This window comes from Physeter macrocephalus, chromosome 13 (assembly GCF_002837175.3).
Source record: "Physeter macrocephalus isolate SW-GA chromosome 13, ASM283717v5, whole genome shotgun sequence".
Classification (NCBI taxonomy): domain Eukaryota; kingdom Metazoa; phylum Chordata; class Mammalia; order Artiodactyla; family Physeteridae; genus Physeter; species Physeter macrocephalus.
The window spans coordinates 11,907,619-11,931,053 of NC_041226.1; the positions used below are offsets into that span (position 1 = coordinate 11,907,619).

The window sequence follows — 23,435 nt, forward strand, 5'->3', positions numbered from 1 at the left end:
CTGGAGTCTGTCATATAGAGTGAAGTAAGTCAGAAGGAGAAAAACAAATACCGTATGCTAACACATATATATGGAATCTAAGAAAAAACAATGTCATGAAGAGACTAGGGGTAGGGCGGGAATAAAACACAGACCTACTAGAGCATGGACTTGAGGATATGGGGAGGGGGAAGGGTAAGCTGTGACGAAGTGAGAGAGTGGCATGGACATATATACACTACCAAACGTAGGGTGGATAGCTAGTGGGAAGCAGCCGCATAGCACAGGGAGATCAGCTAGGTGGTTTGTGACCACCTAGAGGGGGTGGGATAGGGAGGGAGGGAGGAAGACGCAAGAGGGAAGAGATATGGGAACATAGGTATATGTATAGCTGATTCACTTTGTTGTAAAGCAGAAACTAACACACCATTGTAAAGCAATTATACTCCAATAAAGATGTTAAAAAAATAAATAAATAAAAATAAATGCTCTGAATGAATTGTGCTCTTGTTCTTAAAAATATACTTATTTTTCCTTAAAATCTTTTTTCTTCATCAACATATTTATTTGTATAAATATATATCAACTATATAGTTCCTCAGTTAGTGATGGTTTTTAATTCATTTAATTAAAGTTTATTGAGAATATACTCAGCACTGCCCTAGTCATAGATGTGCATGCTCTCCTCTTTTGGAAGAGGGCCCTTGCTGAAAGAAAACTTGATGCTCCTTAGAAGTTGCGTCCCACCTGTAAGTATGATTCCTTGCTTGTAACTGTAACGCTTCATACGCTTCACCTCCCACCATAAGGGGCATCCTGCTAGAGATGGAATTTTTCTACACTATTTTTAAGTGTCTTAATTTGATCTTCTAATTCTACAGATGCATGAAGTCAGACCCACACATTGAATCAAATGTTTCTGATGGCTGTGTATTAAAACAGCATCACAATACCTTTCAGTACTTCTTTTATTAAAGAAAGATAGTTTTATCCCAAAGGTCAAACTTTTAACTTAACGTTCATTTTACAATTTAGTGGGATTTCGTGAGGTTTTGTTGGTGGTGGTGGTTTGTTTTATTGGCAAAGGAGTGTAGTTCTGAAAGTAGAAACTGACTTTTTACCCCTAGTAAGTGTGAACCCCAAAAAACTGCCAGTGATTTATTTGGATGGCGGTTTACTCATCTGTACCCAGTATGTGTTTGCTGCCTGGATCTGGACCACCTCAAATTTGTCTACCTAATTGAACTGCTCATATACTTGTATCTTGGCCAGTCAGACAACGTTGAACAACGTTTCAGCGTAGTTCATAGTATATTCAAAAGCTTGTACTAGACAGTTTCCTCACCACTGGAGCACCTCCTATATATTCAAGCTTCTTTCTCTCACATGTTGACTATCTACACTCCATGGGTTCACTTTATACTGGTAAGGTAGTGTGGTCCACAGTATTGGATTAGTATTTCTAGTCAGAATATGTATTCTGGTGAATATATATTTCCTGGTGAAAGTGTTCTGTTAATTGGCCAACACTTCTAACTAGATTTTTGCTGGAGGGGCACATTTGTATAGCTTCCATAGGGGATACTTCTTAATTGACAAGGTAAGAAAAGTCATCATGGAATAGGGATGCCATAACTGATCCTTAGTGTCATTTCTCCCATTGTATAACTTTATATTCTTCCTCTTAACTTTCAAAACATGTAATTTTCTTTCTTTCCATCTTTATCTATCTTTGAATTTTACCATAGCACTCCAGTCCCACTTTCACACACCCCCTATATTCTAGTCAGCCAGTCGCCCAAGCTACAAAGGTCTTTTCAGGGTTGTTTCGTCCCCTGCTCCCTCTGTGCTTTCTGCTTAAGCTTTTGGTCCCCATGTCTGACCAACAGATGCTACCTTCTCTAAGAAAACTGTCAAAATCACCCAAGTTGGAATTAACCATTATGACCTTTCTCATCGTCACATGTTGCCATCCTGTTAGTGTCAAATTATTTAAGTAGTGCTGCAGCAAACACGAAATGGACTTTCAAGTTAAATGACTTGAATTCAGGTCCCAGTTCCACCACTTACTATATGAAACATCTTGGGCTAGTCACTGAATCCCTTCATTTTTTTATCTCTCACATGAGGTGATAATAACTAGTTCAAAGAGTTGTTAAGAGAATCCAATGAGACAGCATATATAAAAGTGATTTGTAAATGATGAAGCTCTATGTAGGTCTTCCCTGGTGGTGCAGTGGTTAAGAATCTGCCTGCCAGTGCAGGGGATACAGGTCCGAGCCCTGGTCCGGGAAGATCCCACGTGCCGCGGAGCAACAAAGCCCGTGTGCCACAACTACTGAGCCTGCGCTCTAGAGCCCATGAGCCACAACTACCGAGTCTTTATGCCACAACTACTGAAGCCCGCGAGCCGCAACTACTAAAGCCCACGTGCCTAGAGTCCGTGCTCTGCAACAAGAGAAGCCACCGCAATGAGAAGCCCACGCACTGCAACGAAGAGTAGCCCCTGCTCGCCACAACTAGAGAAAGCCCGCGCGCAGCAACGAAGACCCAGCGCAGCCAAAGCTCTATGTAAATGTTAGATATCTTAGATTGGAATTAAAAGATGGAGCCCTTGGGAAGGTGTAGATAATGTCTTATTAATCTCCTGAGTGCTAACACTATCTTTTACTCATATGAGGAGATATCAAATGAGTTGGTTTGATTATGAATTTCTTGCCAGATGCAAAAAGGAAAAAAACACAACCTGTTTGAAACATACAATTTTAAATATTTGCCTTATGCATATATAGCCTGAGTATTTATAGCATCGCTAGATAAATTTGGCTTTCTTGAGCTTATCGTTAAAGTTATACCAAACCACGTTTATTACTTGTACCTTAAATTTTCAAATATAGGTGCTTTATTATTTAGAGAATGTGCAAGGATAGTGTCATCAGACAATGCTTGTATTTTTAATAGATCTATTAAATGTTTCAATATCTCTAGATATCTTCAGTATATCTTATATCTCTAATTAAAAAATCTATTTGTTTTAGTAATACTTTTGTTAACACTTAGAAATAGTGCCAACCAAAATGATTATATAATTTTTGAAGGGTGATAAGTCTTCCAAAATTGCCTCTGCTTGTGTTCTCATTGTCAAATTTAGGTTTTGCTTTTTTGTTTTGTTTCGTTTTGTTATTTTGAGTAGGATCCATTATCATTCTGTTCATTCTAATTACATCACATTAGTAAAGGTGCAAGGGTCCATTGAGTTGAAATCACAGTGGCCTTTTTCAAAGTACCTAGAGTGCTGTTTGCAAATTGCAGTTTTGCTATCCTATCATTTTGTTCTCATTTCCTTTGAACAAAGCATTGATGGAGCATTTGTTTATGTTTTTCTTATGATGGAATGATAGTATGTGTTTGGAAAAAGTATGAATATTCTTGTTACACAGCAGTTTTTTAGAAGTTCATTTAAAATTAGTCTGTGAGAAATGAATGTAATTGCATGTTTTTCCTAATTTGTACAAGTTATGTATTTCAAAACTCTAGTACACAGAATATGTGGTGAAAAATTCTTTATATAATCATTCATCATATAGCCTTGTAGTCTAATCATTCTTTATACAGCCTTACAGTCTAAAATCTAAATTGATATGGAGCACAAATTTTATTTATGATCCTTTTGCTGTACCTAGTCCTTTGGCCTTTTACTTAGTTTTTCTTTGTCAGAATTTCAAGTGGTTGAGTAGCCAACAGGTGATAAATGTCCCATTAATCTTTCTGACTCTCTAGCTCCTGAGCATGAGAATTGCTGATCAGTTACAATTGTCTCTTAAATGAGCTTTTCACATCTGCCTCTTATTTCATTAGTTAACTTTCTGCCCAAAGATCTGATAAAATGGAATCCTAGTGCCTTTTTACAACTTGTTCTGTAGGTCTCTACGTTAAGGATAGAGTTGTTAGCAGAATGGGCACAAAAGGGTATTTATCCACTACCTACAATAAATATACATGCTAGTGTCTGGAAGACATTTGAGACTCTTTATTGAAATCACCTTAAGAAGAAAAAATTAACTGGTTTCGCTTTAGTTTGCCATTTAGCAACAACTAATGTAAGATCATGGCATTTCTTACTATACAGTGCTTTTACTGATTATATTTGTCTTCATGTTAAAAGAAAAAAATTAGTCTATTAATTTAATTTAAAAAACAGTTAGTTAAAAACTTTAAAAAATATATTTTAAATTAGCAGACATCATGATGAATATACTCTCCTCCTACCAGAGATTGTTATTAATCCTTGGTTACATCTTTCTCTATATGTTGGCACTTTAAAAATACTAACAATCATGATCTGCCTTCTTATTACGTTATACAGCAGTCATCTTTTTAATTGAAAAAAGTCTTGATGAATAATCAACATTTAAACTGTTTTTAAGAAAAATATTTTCTTACCTGTAGAATTGTAATAATAATAGTACGTCACAGAATATAAATGAGAATTAAATGAGTTCTTGTACATTAACACAATACCAGCACATAATAAGTGATCAGTGAGTAAGTAGCCATTATTACATATGCATTAATACATTTAATTCTTTTTTCTTCTGATGTCTATTCAGAGACTTTGGAGGCAGAACAATGGAATATCTTACAAGTATTGCATAATATGTTAATTGTATGTGAAATTCATTTTTCAATATTTTAAAATTCATTTAACAGTTGACAACCTGTGGGCAATTACCTGTTTGTAAATTATTTTAATTTTGTTTTTTGGAAGAAAATTTAGGCAGGTCTTCAATTATTGTTTTGCGCTCCAGGAGACAATCACATAGCAAATGTCATTGGAATAAGAAGAGTTCTAACTAGCTTATCAGTTTTGATAGCTACCTCACCTTGTTTAAATATAAGAAATGCCTTGACCAAATAAATAACGGAAGCCTGAGGTCAATTTCTTTAGTATTTTTCACATCTTCTTGAATATCTGAATATTTTGAAATTAATGCTATAAAATATGTTAATGAATGTTTCCATTCATTTCATTTTAGGAATTTTATTTTAAAGAAAGATTTTATAAGTTGAACCTATATAATGAATTAACTTAGAATGATGATTTCTACCATTGTAATTTCATTTTGTTTTAACCTTTCTTTCTTGTAGGCCTTGTTTGTATGAAGTCCAGCACATCTGTGGTTGAGCTTGTTATGCTGCTTTGTTCTCAGGTACGAAATCTCAATCACTTGATCACATTAATCTACATGAGGATTGTTTCATGTCACTAACAAAAGAATGTATGTGAATATATATGTATATGTTTGTATATTTTAAAAATTTCTATTATTTCATATATGAAGGAAATAAATTTCATAGAGATGTATATTTATGTAGATGATCTTACCATGCAAATATTGATTTAGTCTCCCTTTCCCTTCCCTCCCTTTAGCTGTCTTATTATTTCCCACCTACCTAGCCCTCTGTTGTTCCCTATTTTTTAATCTCTGCAAATATATGTATATATAATTTGTTATAGATTTTTTTATATCCATCTTTACATTCCATCCTTTAAAAATGATACAGTATTATTTATAATTTTGATGTTCATTGTTAATTACATGGTTTCTTTTTCACTATTATAGATAATGAAAACTAGAGTTTTTTTTGCTGCAGTAGCCAAAGTATAAAATACAGCTTATTAGTGAGGGGTTTTTGATACGATACCTTGCTGCTTTCCCTTTTTTAAAGTAATTTGTATATTTAAATGTAAATTCTAAAAATCTACTTATACTATTTATCTTTAATAATCAGAATTAAAAATAGAATTATAATTGTTGGGTGTTGTTTTTTTAAGCAATTATGAGAAAATCAGGGACCTAATGGTCTTTCTTCTTGCCAGCTCTCCCAAGTCTCCTAGTGATCCCGATTTTCACATAAGTATTAAATATTTTGTAATATGAGAATAAAAAGGCCTTATGTGTGTTTGTAATAAGTAGTTATTACATTATCTCTAATTTCCTCAGTAGCAAGGAAAATACATCTATACTGTTTCTAGTTACTGACCTGAGGTCTGGCTAAAACCACAACTAACTTCCAAATAAACAACAATATGGCTTCAATTGATCCTTTAAAGCATCAGCAAAAACAAAAGAACCAAAAACTTACCTAGTAATTTTCAGTCTCCAGGTTTACTTTCTTCAAGAATATATTCATAGGGACATCATTAGGTCCATTTTCCCCTTCCCATCCAGAAAGAATATTAATAAGGAAGAAGTTAAAGAAAGCAGCATCCCTGGCAAGAGTTCATCTGCAGGGCATTTGAAAATTGTTACCTGATGCCAGAGTCCTGAGTTCGAGAGACATTCTGTGAGATCTGTCTGGACCTTGTAGGTTCTTGACGATGCACATTTAAAAAAACATGGTTTTATGGGAAAAGTATAGTGTAAAATGTCTTCTTCCTTAGCTCTTGGTTTCACTGCAGTTCAGAGAAATAAAGAAGAATGTAGCATTAGGGTCTAGTGTCTTTGATGGCCTCATCATCTAATCATAGGTTTAACATTACTCATTTGCTGGCTCCAGGAATTCCTGCCATTAAGGGCCCTAGAGATGAAACTTTGCCTCAGATATTGATTGAAAGGAAGAGTGAGAAATTTAAGCTCTCTATGCAGTGCACTTTCAGTGTTTCAGCAAAGCAATATTATAAACATGTCTCTCAATTTGATCTTTACGCTGAATGTTTAAAATAATTCAGTGTGCTTTAAATATTTAAGTGGTTAATTGATTAAATATACCTCATTTAAGTGACTTAAAAATGTATTTGTTTACTGAAAAAAGCTCCAGTTGTTTTATTTTCTATTAAACTGAAACTTTGCTTTCCACAAAAATGTTCTTAAAAAATAAACAAATGAGTAATCTTCCTTCGATGCAATTCAGGTGGGAGGAGTTTACTATTCTAGTTTACAATCAGCTTATAAAAGCATCTTTTGAAGATCGTTCATTGTTCAACAGATGTATGAAACCTTGCTTTTTGAGGACACACACGAAATGGACATGTTGTCAAAGTTCCTTAAAATAATCTGCCATTTTCTCTACTGCTCAACTTCATGATGATTTATACTGTTACCCATCCGCCAGGCCACACAGCAGCGGCAGGCTTCTGACAAAGAGTAATAATACAGTTGCTGATGCTGCGGAGATTGCTTGGTGCTGCAGCACTGCCAGTGCCGAGTTCTCTTCTGCAGGCCTAACACATCCTTTTCACGGTGGAGCTGGATCCCTGTAGAATTAGCATAGTTCTGTAAGCTATCTTTGTGCCAAGGCACAGGCAATCCTGAGGAATCTTTAAAGCTGCAGAGTTTTGAGTTTTCTTTTGTTTTACAGTCAGCCCTTTGCAGGTATTGATAGCTCAATGTTATTATGAGGAGCAGTTACTAGGACTCATAAAAGAGCTGAAAATCTGAATGAGTTACTGTCTTGATGAACTGCATGTATATGTTTTTCCCACAGTGGGAAATACAGCTAAGATATTATCCACACTGTGATTTAATTATTGGTTAAAATAAGTTTTCGATGCAAATGAAATTTTCTGGTTTATTTATTTGCTTAGAATATGCTTTTTTCCCCCTAAATTTGGATAGAACATGAAAGGATAACATTTTATTTGGATAAAACAGGTAGCTAAGGGCTGAAAATGGAAAGGAAAATGCAACATTTCTCGTAGCATTCGTTTTTCTTTCATTAGATGCTTTTATTTTTATGCTTTTGATTTCGGAAATTTCATGTTAACTACTACATATTATTAAGGATATCAGCTTCTCTTTCCTTTTTATCTGAGCTCCTGAATAAACTTAGTATTGCCAGTGGTTTGTGTGCAAAATATGGTCTAAATTTACATGAGATCATATTACAAGTGTCTGAGGGTACTTGTCAAGGATAATTCAGTTCATATGGACAGTCTTTTAAACTCTAAGGGACATGCCATCCAGTCTACCCCCCAGTGGAATTTTAGGTCTCTGTGGAAAACACATTTTAAGTTTTAAGATGCTATTAGCATTATCATTATATTGCATTAATTGTTCCACAGATACACAAAACATTTTTTACCATATATGGATATTTTTCTTTTTCCTGTAGATCTTATGACATAAAGAATTAACTATTCTTCTTTCCTTTCAATTTGTATTTAAAATGCACTTAGTAGTATCTTTCAAAAAAAATGGGAGTAAAATGAACTGGAGTAAAATAGTTAATATGTAGTGCTTTGAAAAATCAGTGCTTAATCAGTGAATAGTTTCCTCTGGAGTTCTTCAGTATCTCACAGGTCTGCTATTGTCCTCTATCAACTTTTTTTTTTTTTTTTTTTTTAAGTTTTACAATCAGATGTGGTTGAGGTGCTTTTCATTAGTCTATATGTGCACCTAATTTTTCCATTACATTATTCTGAGTGTATTGTGTTCTTTGATGAAGAGCAGATTTAGTTTTCAAGTAAACTTTTTAAGGTACTATAATAGTTTCTAATTATTTCCAGATTTTTTTTAGGAAGTCTCCATCAGAGGTACTCCAGGAAAAATTGAGTGATGTTATCCCGTAGGATTTCTTTACGTTTTCATAAGTAAAGCTTAGCAGATGTCACTTGCATTTTTCTGTGCCTTATCTGTCAATAAAAAATGTTTTATAAATTGAGAAACTTTTAGGTAAAAAAAATAATGTCTCTCAGTATTTAAGTACTTTCTGACTTGAAGCACTGATTAAGCAAATGTATGCTTAATGTATCATTTTTATTCTCAATAAAAACCCAAAAATGTATAAGTAACATAAAGTAGAAGTCAGCCTTGCAAGTCTCTTTAGGATCTGTGTATGAAGTTACTAACATGAATTATTTTGTGGTTTTGTTTGCCTGTATTCTTTTTTAAATACTTCATATACTTAAATAAAAAGGGTTCTAGTGACTTCACTGATGTGATCAAGGCCATATAACCCAGGACATCTAAACACAGCCCTTACAAAAGTACCACAACTAAAGAGCAATCTTCCTTTTTTAAAATGATTTAGCCTTTGAACTTCTAAATTTTTCATTTTTTTCTCCAATTTGATACAGTTTAGTCAGATGTTGCAAAGATAAAGACATACTTTTCTTTTAATTATATTAAAGCTGATTGAGGTACAAAGACATAGATAAGATGAATATAGAGGCCTACTAAAGAATATTTATTCATAAGTACTCAATATTTAAAGAATTTTTGGTGCTTAAAATAGGAAGATTATAAATTTAAGAAAACTACAGATGAACTACATTTTTCAAGCATCTTTGCAAATATGAAATCCTAATTATCATGGTGAAATTATGTCACATTTAATTATTTAGTGACTACCTTTTTATTTTAGCATTGTAATCTTTACCAAAAATTTATTGATACATTCTTCTATTTCTTAGAGTTTAGTGTTATCCGTGAAACTTTCCTGTTTATGTAGCTGAATTTGAAATCAAGGAAGAATAAGGAGTTGTGGCATGATATTTTAAATTGAATATAATCAAGTGCTAACTATATGTGGTTCAGAAAACTAAAAATACGATTTTCATGGAAGGCTTTAATAAGATGGACTAAAGATGGACCCCTTGAAGTTAATAGACCTTCTACACGGCCTAAGCAGAGAAGGAGATTCAGTCTAAGCAAAGATCTGGCCAGAAATGAACCTGTTACGTGCTCAGACCAGTGACCAGCCTCATTTGGAGTGCATCAGAAATTAAATAGCTAGACAGTATATGTATCTGGGTTTATTTGTGATATAGGGAATTACCCATTTCCAGGCAGTATACCTCGAGAGTATTTTCTCATATAAAATATTATAGTATGTTGATAGCCTAGAATTGAGATTAATAAGAAATTTCTAACTTGCAAATAGTGTTCAGTAGTTCATGATACCCATACAAGATACAACACTTTCATCCTTGTATAATGATTAGTTCATATCCAACCTGAATTATAAACAGAGAAGGAAAATGATGGATGAACAAAAGTTCTGAGTTCATCTGTGTGAAAATAGTAAAATGTAAGAGAAACGACAGTCCTTTTCTCATGTTTGAATTCTCATAATTCTACCAAAATTGGGACAAAAAGAAATTGGTAAGATAATTACCAATTTCTGCAGGATAATCTTTAAGAGTGTTATAGTTTCTGTGGCACAAGAGAAGGAATGTAGTATATTCTGAGGTAAACAGATTTCCCTGAATACTGACAGAGACCACCTCCCTAGACTAAAGCCCCTTTCCACATTTGGCTGCAATGTCCAGCCCTTTCCTGTCTTCCCAGTTATTTTGATTTTTTGTCTTCCCCCTATTTTTATTTTTCTATATTCACATTATATAAATTCTTCAGGCACATTACAACAACTTTGAAAAATAGTGAAAACAACGGTGTATATTTCATTGTCCTACCACTTGTATATTCCCTCACTTTTTGGTGGATTTTTTCTCTTTAATCCTACATATTTCAACATACTTTATTTTATAGTAAATTATATATAATATCTTATAATAGGTAATTTTCCTTGTCCTCTTTTTCTTCCCTTGCACATTTCCTCATGATCATTTTTTTCTGTGGTTTTGTTGTTGTTTAAATAATTATAGACTCACAGGAAGTTGCAGAAGTAGTACACAGAGTCCCATGTACCCTTTCCCTAGCCTTCTCCAATAGCACCATCTTAAGTAAATGTAATACTGTATCAAGAGTAAGAAATTGATATTGGTACAATACTTTTAACTAGAGTACAGACATTATTCAGCTTTCCCTATTCTTTGTGTGCATTCATTTGTGTGTATATAGATCAATGCTATTTCAATCCTTATATTGATGTAACCACTACCACTATCAAAATACAAAATACAGAATTATTACTATTGCTTCATATCTTCCCACTTATTTCAAACTCTTTTTTTTTGTGGTACGCGGGCCTCTCACTGTTGTGGCCTCTACCGTTGCGGAGCACAGGCTCCAGACGCGCAGGCTCAGCGGCCATGGCTCACGGGCCCAGCCGCTGCGCGGCATGTGGGATCTTCCCGGACCGGGGCACGAACCCGTGTCCCCTGCATCGGCAGGCGGACTCTCAACCACTGCGCCACCAGGGAAGCCCTCAAACTCTTTTCTTTCATGAAGCTTTTCTGATTTATTGTTATATGATTTTAATCACTCCATCCTTCCCTTCAGCATTTGAAGTGCATATATCTAGATAGTAAATATAGGTACCTGTTTACATGTTTTAATTGGATGCTCTCATAGGTGATAAAGTATGATTTTCTTTATCCATTACATTGGAGTTTCTTTCAGAGTAAGCATCATGCCAAGTATTTCCTCCTTATCTGAAGCATTTCATTCAACCAATGGAGAAAATAATTATTGTATAGTCTCATCAGTATATTTATTTAACATTAATTGAGATATTTTTGAATTGTAGAATTTTTTAAAACTATCCAAAAAGAAAGGCTACTTAAGGATGACAAAGCTTTAGAGTCATTCAGGGTCACATTATGAATGTTATTCATTTCAATTATGCTACAGATTTACACCATAACAAAATTCATTTTACTTCTCTGTTGACAGTGATGTCTTCCGTTTTGCTCCTCACTGTGTCGTCTTCCGTTTTGCTCCTCACTGTGTCATCCACATCTTGCAGTGTCCAGCACTTAGTATAGATATTTATTAATTACTTACTGAGTTAATTCATAAGTATAAGAAGAACACAGTCCCCAAGATGATTTTATTTATTTATTTTTGTTGTGGCAAACCATATATAACATAAAATGTGCCATTTTAGCCACTTTTAAGTGTACAATTCAGTGGCATTAACTACACTCATAATGTTGTATAACCATCATCATTATTTATTTCCCAGAATTTTCAACATTCCAAACCAAAACTCTGCACCCCCTACGCAGTAATTCTCCCTGTCTCCATTCCCAGACTCTGGTACCTCTCATCCACTTTTTTGTTTCTATGTTTTGCCTATTCTCTATATAGCATATAAAGGGAGTCAAACGATGTTTGTCCTTTTCTGTCTGGTTTGTTTCACTTAATATAATGTTTTCAAGGCTCTTCCATGTTGCAACATGTATCAGAACTGAATTCTTTTTTATGGTTCACCAGTATTTCATTTTATGTACAGTAGCACATTTGGTTTATTCATTAATCTTTTGACGGACACTGGGTTGTTTCCACCTTCTGAATATTGCGAATAATGCTGCTATTAACATTGGACAAGTATCTATTTGAGTCTCTATTTTCAGTTCTTTTAGGCTTATAACATCAGGTATAATGTATGTAATTGAGTAGAATTGCTGAGTCATTGGGTAATTCTGTGTTTAATTTTTTGAGGAGCTGCCAGTTTTCCATAATGTCTGTATCATTTTACATTTCTATGAGGAATGAACAAGGGTTCCGATTTCTCCATATCCTTTCCAACATTTGTTATTTTCTCTCTCCCTTTATTTTTTTTTTATTTGTTGGTTTTCAAATTATAGCCATTCCTAGTGAGCATGCATTGTGGTTTTGGTTTGCATTTTCTTAATGACTAATGAAGTTGAGTATCTTTTCATATACCCTATTCAAGTCCTTTCTCATTTTTAATTGTTTTTTTGTTGTTGTGCTTGAGTTGAAGGTGTTTTCTATTTATTCTGGATATTAAACCCTTATCAAAAATATGATTTGAAAAGATTTTCTTTGATTCTGCGGGTTATTTTCATTTGTTGATAGTGTCTTTTGATGCACAAAAGTTTTTAATTTTAACAATGTCCAGTTTATCTATTTTTGTTATTGTTACCTATGCTTTTGGTATCATGTTTTTGAACCCGTGGCCAAATCCAAGCTCATGGAGATTTCCCCTATGTTTTCTTCTAATAGTTTTATGATTTTAGGCCCTAAATTTAGGCCTTTGATCCATTTTGAGTTAATTTTTATGTATGGTATGAGATAGGGATCCAACTTCATCCTTTTACAAATGGTTATCCGGTTTTCCCAGCACCATTTGTTGGAGACAGTATTCTTTTCCCATCAAATGGTCTTGGCACTCTTGTTGAAAATCAGTTGAACATAGATGCCTACGATGATTTTTAATGTAAAAGTAGTCCCCACAAATTAAAAGAAAAGCAATTTTAGAGTATTACAAGTTTAAATAAAATTTCCTGTTACCTCATAATTTCACTACCCAGGAGTAATAACAATTAGCCATTTATTGTGTGTCCTTTCGAATTATATTTCTACACGTAAGTGCAAAATTATTTTTCTTGTTATTAGTATAAGCAAAAATTGCTGTTATAACGGCAATAGTTTACAAATTATGTTTTCCAGTTGATAGTGTAGAGCAGTGCTGTCCAATCAAAATATAATGTGAGCCACATACTTTAAATTTTCTAATAACCACATTTAAAAAGGTAAAAAAGAAATAGGTAAGATTAATTTTAATAATGTATTTTATTTAACGTAAATATAATTTCAACATGTATGTAATCAATATAAAAATATTTAATGGAATATTTTACATTCCTTTTTTGGTTCTAAGCCTTTGAAATCAGGCATATATTTTGTACTTAGAACACATATCAGGTCACACTAGCCACATTTCAAGTGCTTGTAATAGCTGCACATGACTAGTAGATGCTGTATTGTTCAGCACAGCCCTCTCTTCCATATATGAACATCTGTGCTTTTCTTTTTTTAATGTTAATATGGTCTAAAAGTAGAACAGGGTATTCCAGAAGCCCTGAATATTGTAGGTCTTCAAGCAAAGATCAGCTAATTGTGTGTCAAAGATTGTTGCACTGGGTTAAAAAGAACAATTCCTAAGTTTCTCTACAACACTAACATTCTCATGCTGGCTTATATGCCTATAGCTGCATGATTATTCATGAATAAATGTAAAGTATTTTAATGTAACTGCACATAGCTCTGCTTCATGATAATGTCGCACACAGGGTCTTAACATTCAAGATTTAAACTGGAAGTTCCTGCTGTTCTTAAATGGTAGCATAGATAAGTGGCATAGAGTAATTTATTATTTTGCCAAGGCGTGAATTGAGTTCATGGGTGCTACGAGTTTGGTATATGAGAGTGTATAAGCCAAGCAGACAACAAAGCATCAACAGCTCAATGCAACATGGTTGCTCCCTATTTATTCTTGAAAATAAGGCAGTTTTCATAATGATTTCTTGCTTCTGTGTAAGCATGGGTGGTAGCCACAAAATATTGGTACTTAATAGGTCTCACAAAATACATCTTGAGAAATATTAAATGTCTATTTTATCTTTAGGTTATCTACGAACGTTTTTTGACAAGCTAAACTTGCATAGTAGTTTAGTAATGCCCAGCACTTTTATGATAGTTGTATACAGTTTAGAGCTCTCGATGCTAATGGTATAATTTCCCTTATATTCATATTTTACTGTATCTTATTCTTAAGTTATAAAGTTTTGAGGATCACTCTCTGATACACCTATTCTTAGCTCTAGAAAAATGACATTCAAAGACCATCATCAAGAGCGATACCAACAGGGCTTCCCTGGTGGCGCAGTGGTTGAGAGTCCGCCTGCTGATGCAGGGGACACGGGTTCGTGCCCCGATCCGGGAGGATCCCGCATGCCGCGGAGCGGCTCGGCCTGTGAGCCATGGCCGCTGAGCCTGTGCGTCCGGAGCCTCTGCTCCGCAACGGGAGGGGCCACAGCAGTGAGAGGCCTGCGTACCGCAAAAAAAAAAAAAAAAAGAGTGATACCAGCAGTACTAAAAACTTAAGATAAAATAGTTGTACATCAGTCATGACTCAAAGACATAGTAAGCTCTTAAGAAATGTATTCTGTTATATAAATGTAAATTATATTTTTCATGGTAAATCATATAAATTAGAGAAAGACAGCCATTGTTATTTCATTGATTATAGACAAGTACAGGATTTTGTTTTATTGGTTTTATTTTTGTTGTTGTTTTGTTTTTTTCTGGCTGCACTGCGAGGCTTGCGGGACCTTAGTTCCCCAACCAGGGATTAAACCTGGGCCCCGGAAGTGAAAGCGTGGAGTCCTAACCACTGGACTGCCTGGGAATTCCCGGTTTTAAGTTTTAAAAGTTCTTTTTCTTCAAAACTATATTCTAAATACCCTATTTTAACTTTTACTGTTTTCCTACCTATGTAGATCTTAAAATATGAAACATTTCCTCTATTTTCTTATTTAATAAAGTTATCAGTTCCTTGATTTCTTCTGATCATTTCTAGTAGCGGGTAATAAGGAAGGAGTATCCTCTAGAACTCAATATAAATGTGTTTGTATGTTGTATATATTCATAGTTATAGAAAATGCTCTGTTTAAAAAATATATTGTAAAACAATCTAAATTATTTTTAATCATAAGTACAAACATAAATATATGTGTATGTGTATATGTGTTCATAAGAATATTTGTAATAAAAAGTTGTGTTAAATTTATTTATACAATTTAGCCACATACTGATATCCTGGGAAACCTTATTGTATTTATCTTTATATGATACACCAACTCTTCTTTTAGTAATCAACTTGGTATATTTTCATGTTGTGTAATGATTTTTCTATGGCTGACCTTCATATCGATAATCTCTTTGTAATGATCATTGATTATTCATTCCTTACATTCAGTTTTTCCTACAATGCTTTTAGTAAGATGTTCATAAAAATAAGCAATGGAAGTGAAAAAAATCATACTTTGAATACTTGCATATTTTTTTCATTAGTTTTATTTTTTGCATACATTGAAAACACTCATCTGTTTTTCTCTCTGTATAGTGTTTTTTATTTCAGTCCTTGTACTTATTAATTTCTCTAACATTGCACAGAATTTATAAGCATGCCAGTTATAATGAGCATTTGTTATAAAATTTTTTTAGGAATATACCTACTTCTTTAGTGTCTACTTAATGGTAAGTAGACATGAAGGATATAGAAAGTAAAAAATGATTCTGGAGTTCCAGAAGACTTAATATCTCAATTTAACCTCCCATTTTTACCTTGAAATATTTTCCATATTTTCAAAGAATCTGAGATGGATTAAGTCTCTAAGGACATTAAGTTGGTTTACTTAATTATACACAAAACAAAAGGGAATGAGAAGTGTGCACTGAACTGACAGAGAGGAGGAAAAACCAGTGGGGGAAAAAAATTACGTGCTGGGTCTGATATTTCTACTGGGTTATCTAACTGCCATAAAGTGATTGTGAAGAGAACATAGGGATTTCATTGTCATCCTTCTGGAACCTATTTGTCTTCAAAGTGTTTAGTTTCAAAGGATCCTTAACTTGATATCCAATTCTTTGAAAAAGTCCTTCATCTTGAGGCAATGTTATACATCCATGTAGAAGAGTTAAAAAATTGTGACAAAACTGTCTAAAGACTTGGCAGCTGTCTGCAGGCATTCAAACCTAGTTTAGTATGTTTCCCCATGAAGATAAAAATTTGATGCCCACATTTAATTTACACCTTTTCTTATGGCTGTTCATTTTCTTCAGTAGCAGAGCCAGTGAGTGAGTGAGTGTGTGTGTGTGTGTGTGTGTGTGTGTGTGTGTCTATGTGTCTGTGTGTTTTCTCAAATGGCAGAAGACTTTGGAATGATTTGTAGATAAAATTTTTAAAGATACTTTTTTTCCTGTCATTGCCAAGAAATGGACTTTGTTGAAATGAAGATAAGTTATTATTATTATCCTTTTGTATACATTCTCATGTATCCATTTGCCTTGTTTTAAGTAATTTCTCTAATTCTACATGTCAGAATTGTTAGGGAGCTAGGACAGTGATTAAAGTTTCCTTTCCCTGTCCATCTATATCCCATTTCTTAACTCTCAATGTAGTTTATGCCTCAGCAACTACAGCAGACACTCAGTTCCTCCTGTGTGCTGTGTACTTTTCTTGTCACAAAGCTTTGCGTATCTCCTCTTTCAATATTATACCTAATTATTCTTTTGAAACTTCTAGAATCAGTTACATAGTAATATGCATTTAAGAAATACTTTTTGAAACGTGCATCAGTGTAAAGGAATATAATAACTGCATAACCTAATTCATTGCTCATATTTTTTTACATGTTCATTATAAGGTAACACTTTCAGTCTTACAAAAATATCATTTATGGGAATAAAATACCATGTCAGAGCTGGAAAGGACTATAGTAATGGCCTTAGTTTAGAGATGTAGACACTTCAATAATTATGATGTAATTATGATGCAATAGTATACTATTTTACAAATGAGTAGAAGGAATTTAAATAATTGAACAATTTGAAGGGAAAAGTACACATCACTTCATAATAACTAAATTGCTCCATGCTGGCAAGTTAGGCACGTTGAGGTTTGTGTGTGTGTGTGTGCAGTCTTGTTGAGAGGGAGAAATGACCACAGTCAGTGGTTCTCCTCACTGACTTCACATCACAATCACTTGGGAAGCTTTAAAATAATACTGATGCCTGGGCCCTACCTATCCTGAGAGACTACTCCAATATGACTGGTGCTTTCTAACAACATTCCTGTTGATTTTTTTTATTCAGTCAGAACTGGGAACTCACAGATTTAAGTGATACCATAGATTTTGGACAAATCAATTCAATTCAACAACAAAGATGCATTGAGTGCGTACAGTATGCCAGACACTTGCTGCTTACTAGAGGTGAATAGTTAGATAAAACAAGATCCTTTCTTTTATTAACAAGTTTATGATCTAGTGGGGAGAAATCACTACAAATTATAAATAGTTATATTTCAGAGGGAATGTTCCAGGAGTAATAAAAGTTACATTAAGTGCTGAGAAAATAATGATGTAGGCTTGATCCCATTTTCCATTTCCAAAGTTTTAAAATTATTTTCTCTTTACACACTTTAAGATTTATTGCTTTTCCAGCATAAATTCTTGTTATAATATTGCCCTTTTTCTTAGGAGTAAGATCTAAAAATTCATCTACAGAATAACATACCCGAAGGAGAATATGCCGTTTGTTATACTTTGGTTACTTTTTCCTTCACATTTCATTTTTTTCTTTACACTTATGCATTCTTGTTTACTACCCAATACTGTATGCCATATTTTGCCAAGAATGTAAAGAGATTAGACTTTTCAACTAAAGATGCCCTCAAAATTGATTATTTGTGCTACTTGTACAACTGTCATTCAGAAATCATTAAACACGCTTTAAAACCCTCATTCAATCCTAACATTTTCGGAGAGGGAAAATTTGCTTTATCTTGTGAGGAACGTTTTGTTTTCCCTTTTTCTCTTTCTCATTTAGCGTTTTTAAAAGTAGCTGAAAGAAATACAATGTGTTTTCCTCATTGCCTTATGAGATATATTTAAAATTCACCGTAACAGTGAGAGATTAAAATAAATAAGTCTCATGCAAAATTCCAGAAAACAGCTGATGAAAATGTATGTTTAAAATTTCTAGCTTTACTGTTACTTTTATATCTTAAATCATTCCTTGTTTAACTCTTCTATTGAAGCAGCCCCCTGGGATGCAGTGGATGAAGGGGTGATACAGGCTGTAACCCATGCAATCCCCCATAACAGGAACATTCTATGCTCTTATGTTTTAAAATTCGTATTTTACTGTATTATTCTTATATTACTTATAATTTTAAATTAAATTACATGGCTTTTTTTTTTTTTCCTCCCAGGCTCCAGGGAGATGAATATGTATGTCCTGGGACTTAGTATGTCTCCTGCCTGGGACTTTGATCTCATACCACAGTTTGAAAAATAAAAATTTTTAACTCGCTTTCTTAAGGAAAGACAACCGGTAACATTTTTTTGACCTTACAAATTGTTAGTATTAGCTAATGTAGTTAACAGAAATTGACTTGATAAATTGTCCAAATTGATTATTGTAGTTGATGAAGAATTTTGAAAATCTCCAAAAACTGAATTACACTCCTTTAACATTAGGTGAAATCTACTTTGGTCCTTACTTAGGTCAAGGCCTGCAAAATTACGCTTAAAACATATCATCTTAAAACATAACCAGTAGGCTTCTGTGGTAGAGAAGAAAATATTCATGTTTGGCAAGCAAATAACTAGTAGAACCTAGAAAAAAGATACCAGGAAATATAATATTTTATACATAATAATATAAATTTTATACATAAGGGTTTTTTCTGTGTTTTCCATCTAATGTCGCTAAACTTCTAGAATTGAACTCTTTTTGCCTTAATGCTGTAGTATAGTCACTGTGCAATTTACATCATCTATTTCTTCTGGTTCTGTGGTTACCACAGACAAATAAAATATGGCTCTTCCTTCAAAGATAGAATATCTAAAATCTAATCATATAATGTGCATATAAAACATAAAGTGAAGTTGCAGAGACATGGAAAATACGATTAAGTTATCAAGTTTTAAACTCTTATATTAGAAAATTGGCATTTCAGCTTTTGTTGTCTTAAAATCCTGTATCACATAAGTGTTTGATATCTACTTATGTCTGAGGAAATAACAGGACAGTTAGAGGTGACAGAAGAGCAAGATAGACGGAGTCTGTAAAATTTTTTGCTTGGGCTCAGAGGAGGACAGAAAATATCTTCCCTACCTATGGGTGGAGGATGGAAAAAAAGAGAGAGACAGATCCTTTCTTCTTTTTGTGATTAATAATGCTCTTTCATGTCTCCACAGAAAAAGAGCCCAGTTAGATTATGCTTCTGTGGGAGTAGAGAAACACTTATGTTCAATTAGTTATGAGCATTCTTAATAGGAACATTTTAAGAGGTTTTATTACCTGTCATATGGCCACACATCTCTGATAATACCAAGAGGTGAATTGCATGTGAATTGCAGCTTACCCAATAAATCACCAATAATAGTATTTATTGAGTATTACTTATGTGTCTCATGCTGTATCTGGTGCTAAAAATTAAATATTAAGATTTAAAACCACATTTCATTTCACAAGACCAAGGCAAATAAGACCAGGGAGTTTACACTCTTCTGGAAAATAATTACACTACAGTTTACAATTGTGTTACTTAAGTCAGGGTCCCTTCCTGAATACCATGGACTATTTTATATGTGAACAAGGAAACAAAAACTTCTACCCCTAGTTTTACTCTTTTTCTGAAGAAAGAAGTATCCTTATTCCTTTCCAGGACCCCATTCTTTAATGCCTTCTTCAAGATTTCCATGTCACCATTTCTCTCTTGTAATCAGTGTTTCTCTGACTCTTTCATTCTCTATCATCTACAACTGTATTTAAGTCTCTTCACCCTAAAAACTATGAACCGATTTTTCTCTCAGCCTCCTATCCTATTTTTTCTTAGCTTTCACCACAGAATTCTTTGAAAGCATATACTCCGGTTACCACCTACTCTTCCTCAATTCCCTTTCATTCATCAGCCCAGTGCAATCAGGCTTTCACCCACTGCATTCTAATCGCCAGATCCAGGGAACTCTCTTGTGTGTTTGTCATACCTGACTTTTCTGACATGTGGTGAAATTGACAATGTAATAATATACAAACGGTTTGATAGGTTTCTAATGTTTAAATTAAAAAAAGAAAAATCTGAAAAACTTGGGAGAATAAAGTGAGAAAGTCTCACCATCACAAAAAGTTTCAAGAAAATTCTCTTGGATGAGACTCCAATCCTCCTCTCCAATGTGAGCTCTTCTTTGGTAAGAAACTTTGAGAAAGAGCAATTCTGTAACCTGAGGAAAGAGTTGAACTCAAATACAAAGCCTTTCAGTTGCATTATATTGTCATTAAAGAAATTTAGGAATTATATTGCCTGCTTCTTCACAAAAACAATTCTGGAAGAAAAAAATATATACATTGCAACTCTAAATTTTCATTCAAAATATGTCTTCCTTATTCAAAACCTCTCTATAATCTGATGAAATTAATTATTTCCTTCTTGACAGTCTGTTAGTCCACATACAAGTCTCTCCTGATTCTTCACAGAAACTGTGTTAGCTTTACAATAGTTCTGTAAACTGTTTCTTAGATCTGTATCCACCTTTTATCTGATTTCTCCCCTTAGAGTCATGTTTTGGGTTGTTCACGTTTGGTTCTTTCCCACATTTTGAGCACTTGGTGGGTTTGCACTCCTTTGCTCCATCGAACTGAAGCTTGGTCATGTAACTTTGACCAGAAATGTGAGAAGTGACGTGTTACTTCTGGGCAGAAACTATAAGAGCCAGTGATATTTAAACTTCTTTTATTTTCCCTCCACCTTGGTTGCCTATAGTGTTCCAGACAATGGTTACATTGTCAGTCTAGCTCCCAAAGTGAGGGTGGTGATGAAGCAGAGCAGAACACAGGCAGTGGACTTGGAAATTGAACAAGAAATAAACCTTTGTTTTTTAAGCCCCTGAGATTTTGGGGCTGTCACAACATTATCTTGTTTCTCCTGTGTGATATACTCCTCATTTTGGCAGAGCACACCATCAGTAGGTTCTTTTTCTCTCTTCTTGAAAAAGAGTGGATGAAAAATAAATGTTTATGCATGTCTGAAAATGTAACTCTTCTGTCTTCATATTTTATGGATAGTTTAGCTGGGTATAATATTTTGAGTATTATGTTCCTTGTGCTGTTGAAGGTGTTGTTTTCTTTTCTCCTATCTTCCAGTTTTGCTCTAGAGAAGTCTAGTGTCAGTCTGATTCTTGATTCCTTGTATAAAGATATTTTTTTCCTGTAAGTCTTTTCCTTAACCCTATTCTAAAATTTTATGATGATGTACTTTGCTGGGGATGTTATGTCATGTACTTAATTCCTAGGAAATAATTTAAATTACTTTGATAACTTCCTCTCTTCTACGTTCCCTATTCACTCTTTCTACAATTCCTACTCAATGGATATTGGTCTTTCATCAGAAGATTCTCCACTTTCCTTATTTCTTTATCTCTCTTCTTCTTGTTGCAACTCTTTTATCTTTTTGTTCTATTTTCTGGGAGATGTTTTCAACTTTGTTTTTTTTGTTTTTTTTTTTTGTGGTATGCGGGCCTCCCTCTGCTGTGGCCTCTCCCGTTGCAGAGCACAGGCTCCGGACGCAGACCGGGGCGCGAACCCGGTTCCCCTGCATCGGCAGGCGGACGTGCAACCACTGCGCCACCAGGGAAGCCCTCAACTTTGTTTTTTAAGCTGTCTCTTTTTATGTTCTCTCTTTAAATTTTCAGGTTTCCTTTTTTGTTGTTGTTGTCCCTAGTATCCCTTCTGTAGTATTGTCTTGGTCTTTGTCTTTCATGTCAGGATGTCAGCTCTATGTAATGATTTCAGAAGTATATTAGCAGCTCAGGCACCAGCTCATATGTCAGCTCTAGCACCTGCTTCAGCACCTGTAGAGCTAGAGCCAGTTCTAGCATAAGTTCTAGAGCTACATACAGCTCTGGGATCTGCTCCAGCTCCAGAGCTGAAGCCAGTAGCAATACTAGAACTAGAATCAGCTTTAGAACCAGCTATATAACTAGAGCCACCTCCAGAGATAGAGGTGGTTCCATTATTAACTGTAGCACCAGCTCTAGCAGCAGCTCCAGAGCTAGAGCAAATTCCAGAATGAGTCCTAGCAGCACCTCTGAGCTAGAGCCAGCGCCTTCACTAACTCTTGGATAAAGGTAGATCCAGCTGTAGAGCTAGAGCCAACTCCAGTACTAGCTCTTGTACCAGCTGCTTCTTAGTGCCAGCTCTTGCTTCAACTCTAGAGCTGGTATCAGCTCCAGATCTAGAGTCATCCTTATCTCCAATTCTCACACCAGGCCTGGCACCAGTGCCAGAATTAAAGTCAGTCCGAGAACTGGATCCAATTCACAACCAGTTCTAGCACTACTGTCTGAGCTAGAGCCAGCTTTGGCACCACATCCAGAGAGAGAGCTAGGGCCAGCAATACACCTCGTGCCAACTTCAGCAACATATCCAGCAGTTGCACCAGAGATAGAGTCTCTCCACAGCTAGAGCCAGCTCAGGCATCACTCCTGGGCCAGTTCTGCAGCTTGGGCCAGCACCAGCTCTAGTGCCAGCCCCTGGTTCTGGTGCCGACTCTACCACCAGAGCTTTCCTTACCCTCCTCTGGAATGACATCTTTTTTGACTTTTGTACTTTCGTTTTTGTGTTTCATATATTTTGTGGTTTACTATATTTTTGCAGTTCACATACAGTAGAATTTTAACTTCCTAATCATTAAAAAAATGATATTAGTGATTAAAGGGTCTTGTATTTTTTTATTTTCTTGAGCCAATGTTATTATACATGGATTATTTTCTTTTGAATAATGCTATAATATTTTGCATCTGTTCTTAAATTTTTCTAGATCTTTTCTTGTCCCTTTCAACTGCTGCTTTTTCTAATCTTAAAATTGTGAATGGTTCCCAAGAATCAGCCTAGGTCTTTCTATCCTCTTTTTGTTTATTCTTCTGTGGAGACTTTCACCTAATGCTGTGCCTCAATTAATGCAAAATATATGAGGAGAGTAGTAAGTCATTTTGTTCAAATGTGGGAAAAAGT

The 23,435-nt window shown here is 34.5% G+C and overlaps 1 protein-coding gene across 9 annotated transcripts in view; it reads left to right on the forward strand.

Annotated features, from left to right (window-relative positions):
* The window catches only part of NBEA (neurobeachin), a 607,387-nt gene that overhangs the window by 260,615 nt on the left and 323,337 nt on the right, over window positions 1–23,435 (forward strand). For all 9 annotated transcript variants that reach the window (XM_055089393.1, XM_055089395.1, XM_055089397.1 and 6 more), the window contains one exon: window positions 5,128–5,189. In XM_055089393.1, the coding sequence (XP_054945368.1) occupies window positions 5,128–5,189 (62 nt within the window). The remainder of the gene's footprint in view (window positions 1–5,127; window positions 5,190–23,435) is intronic.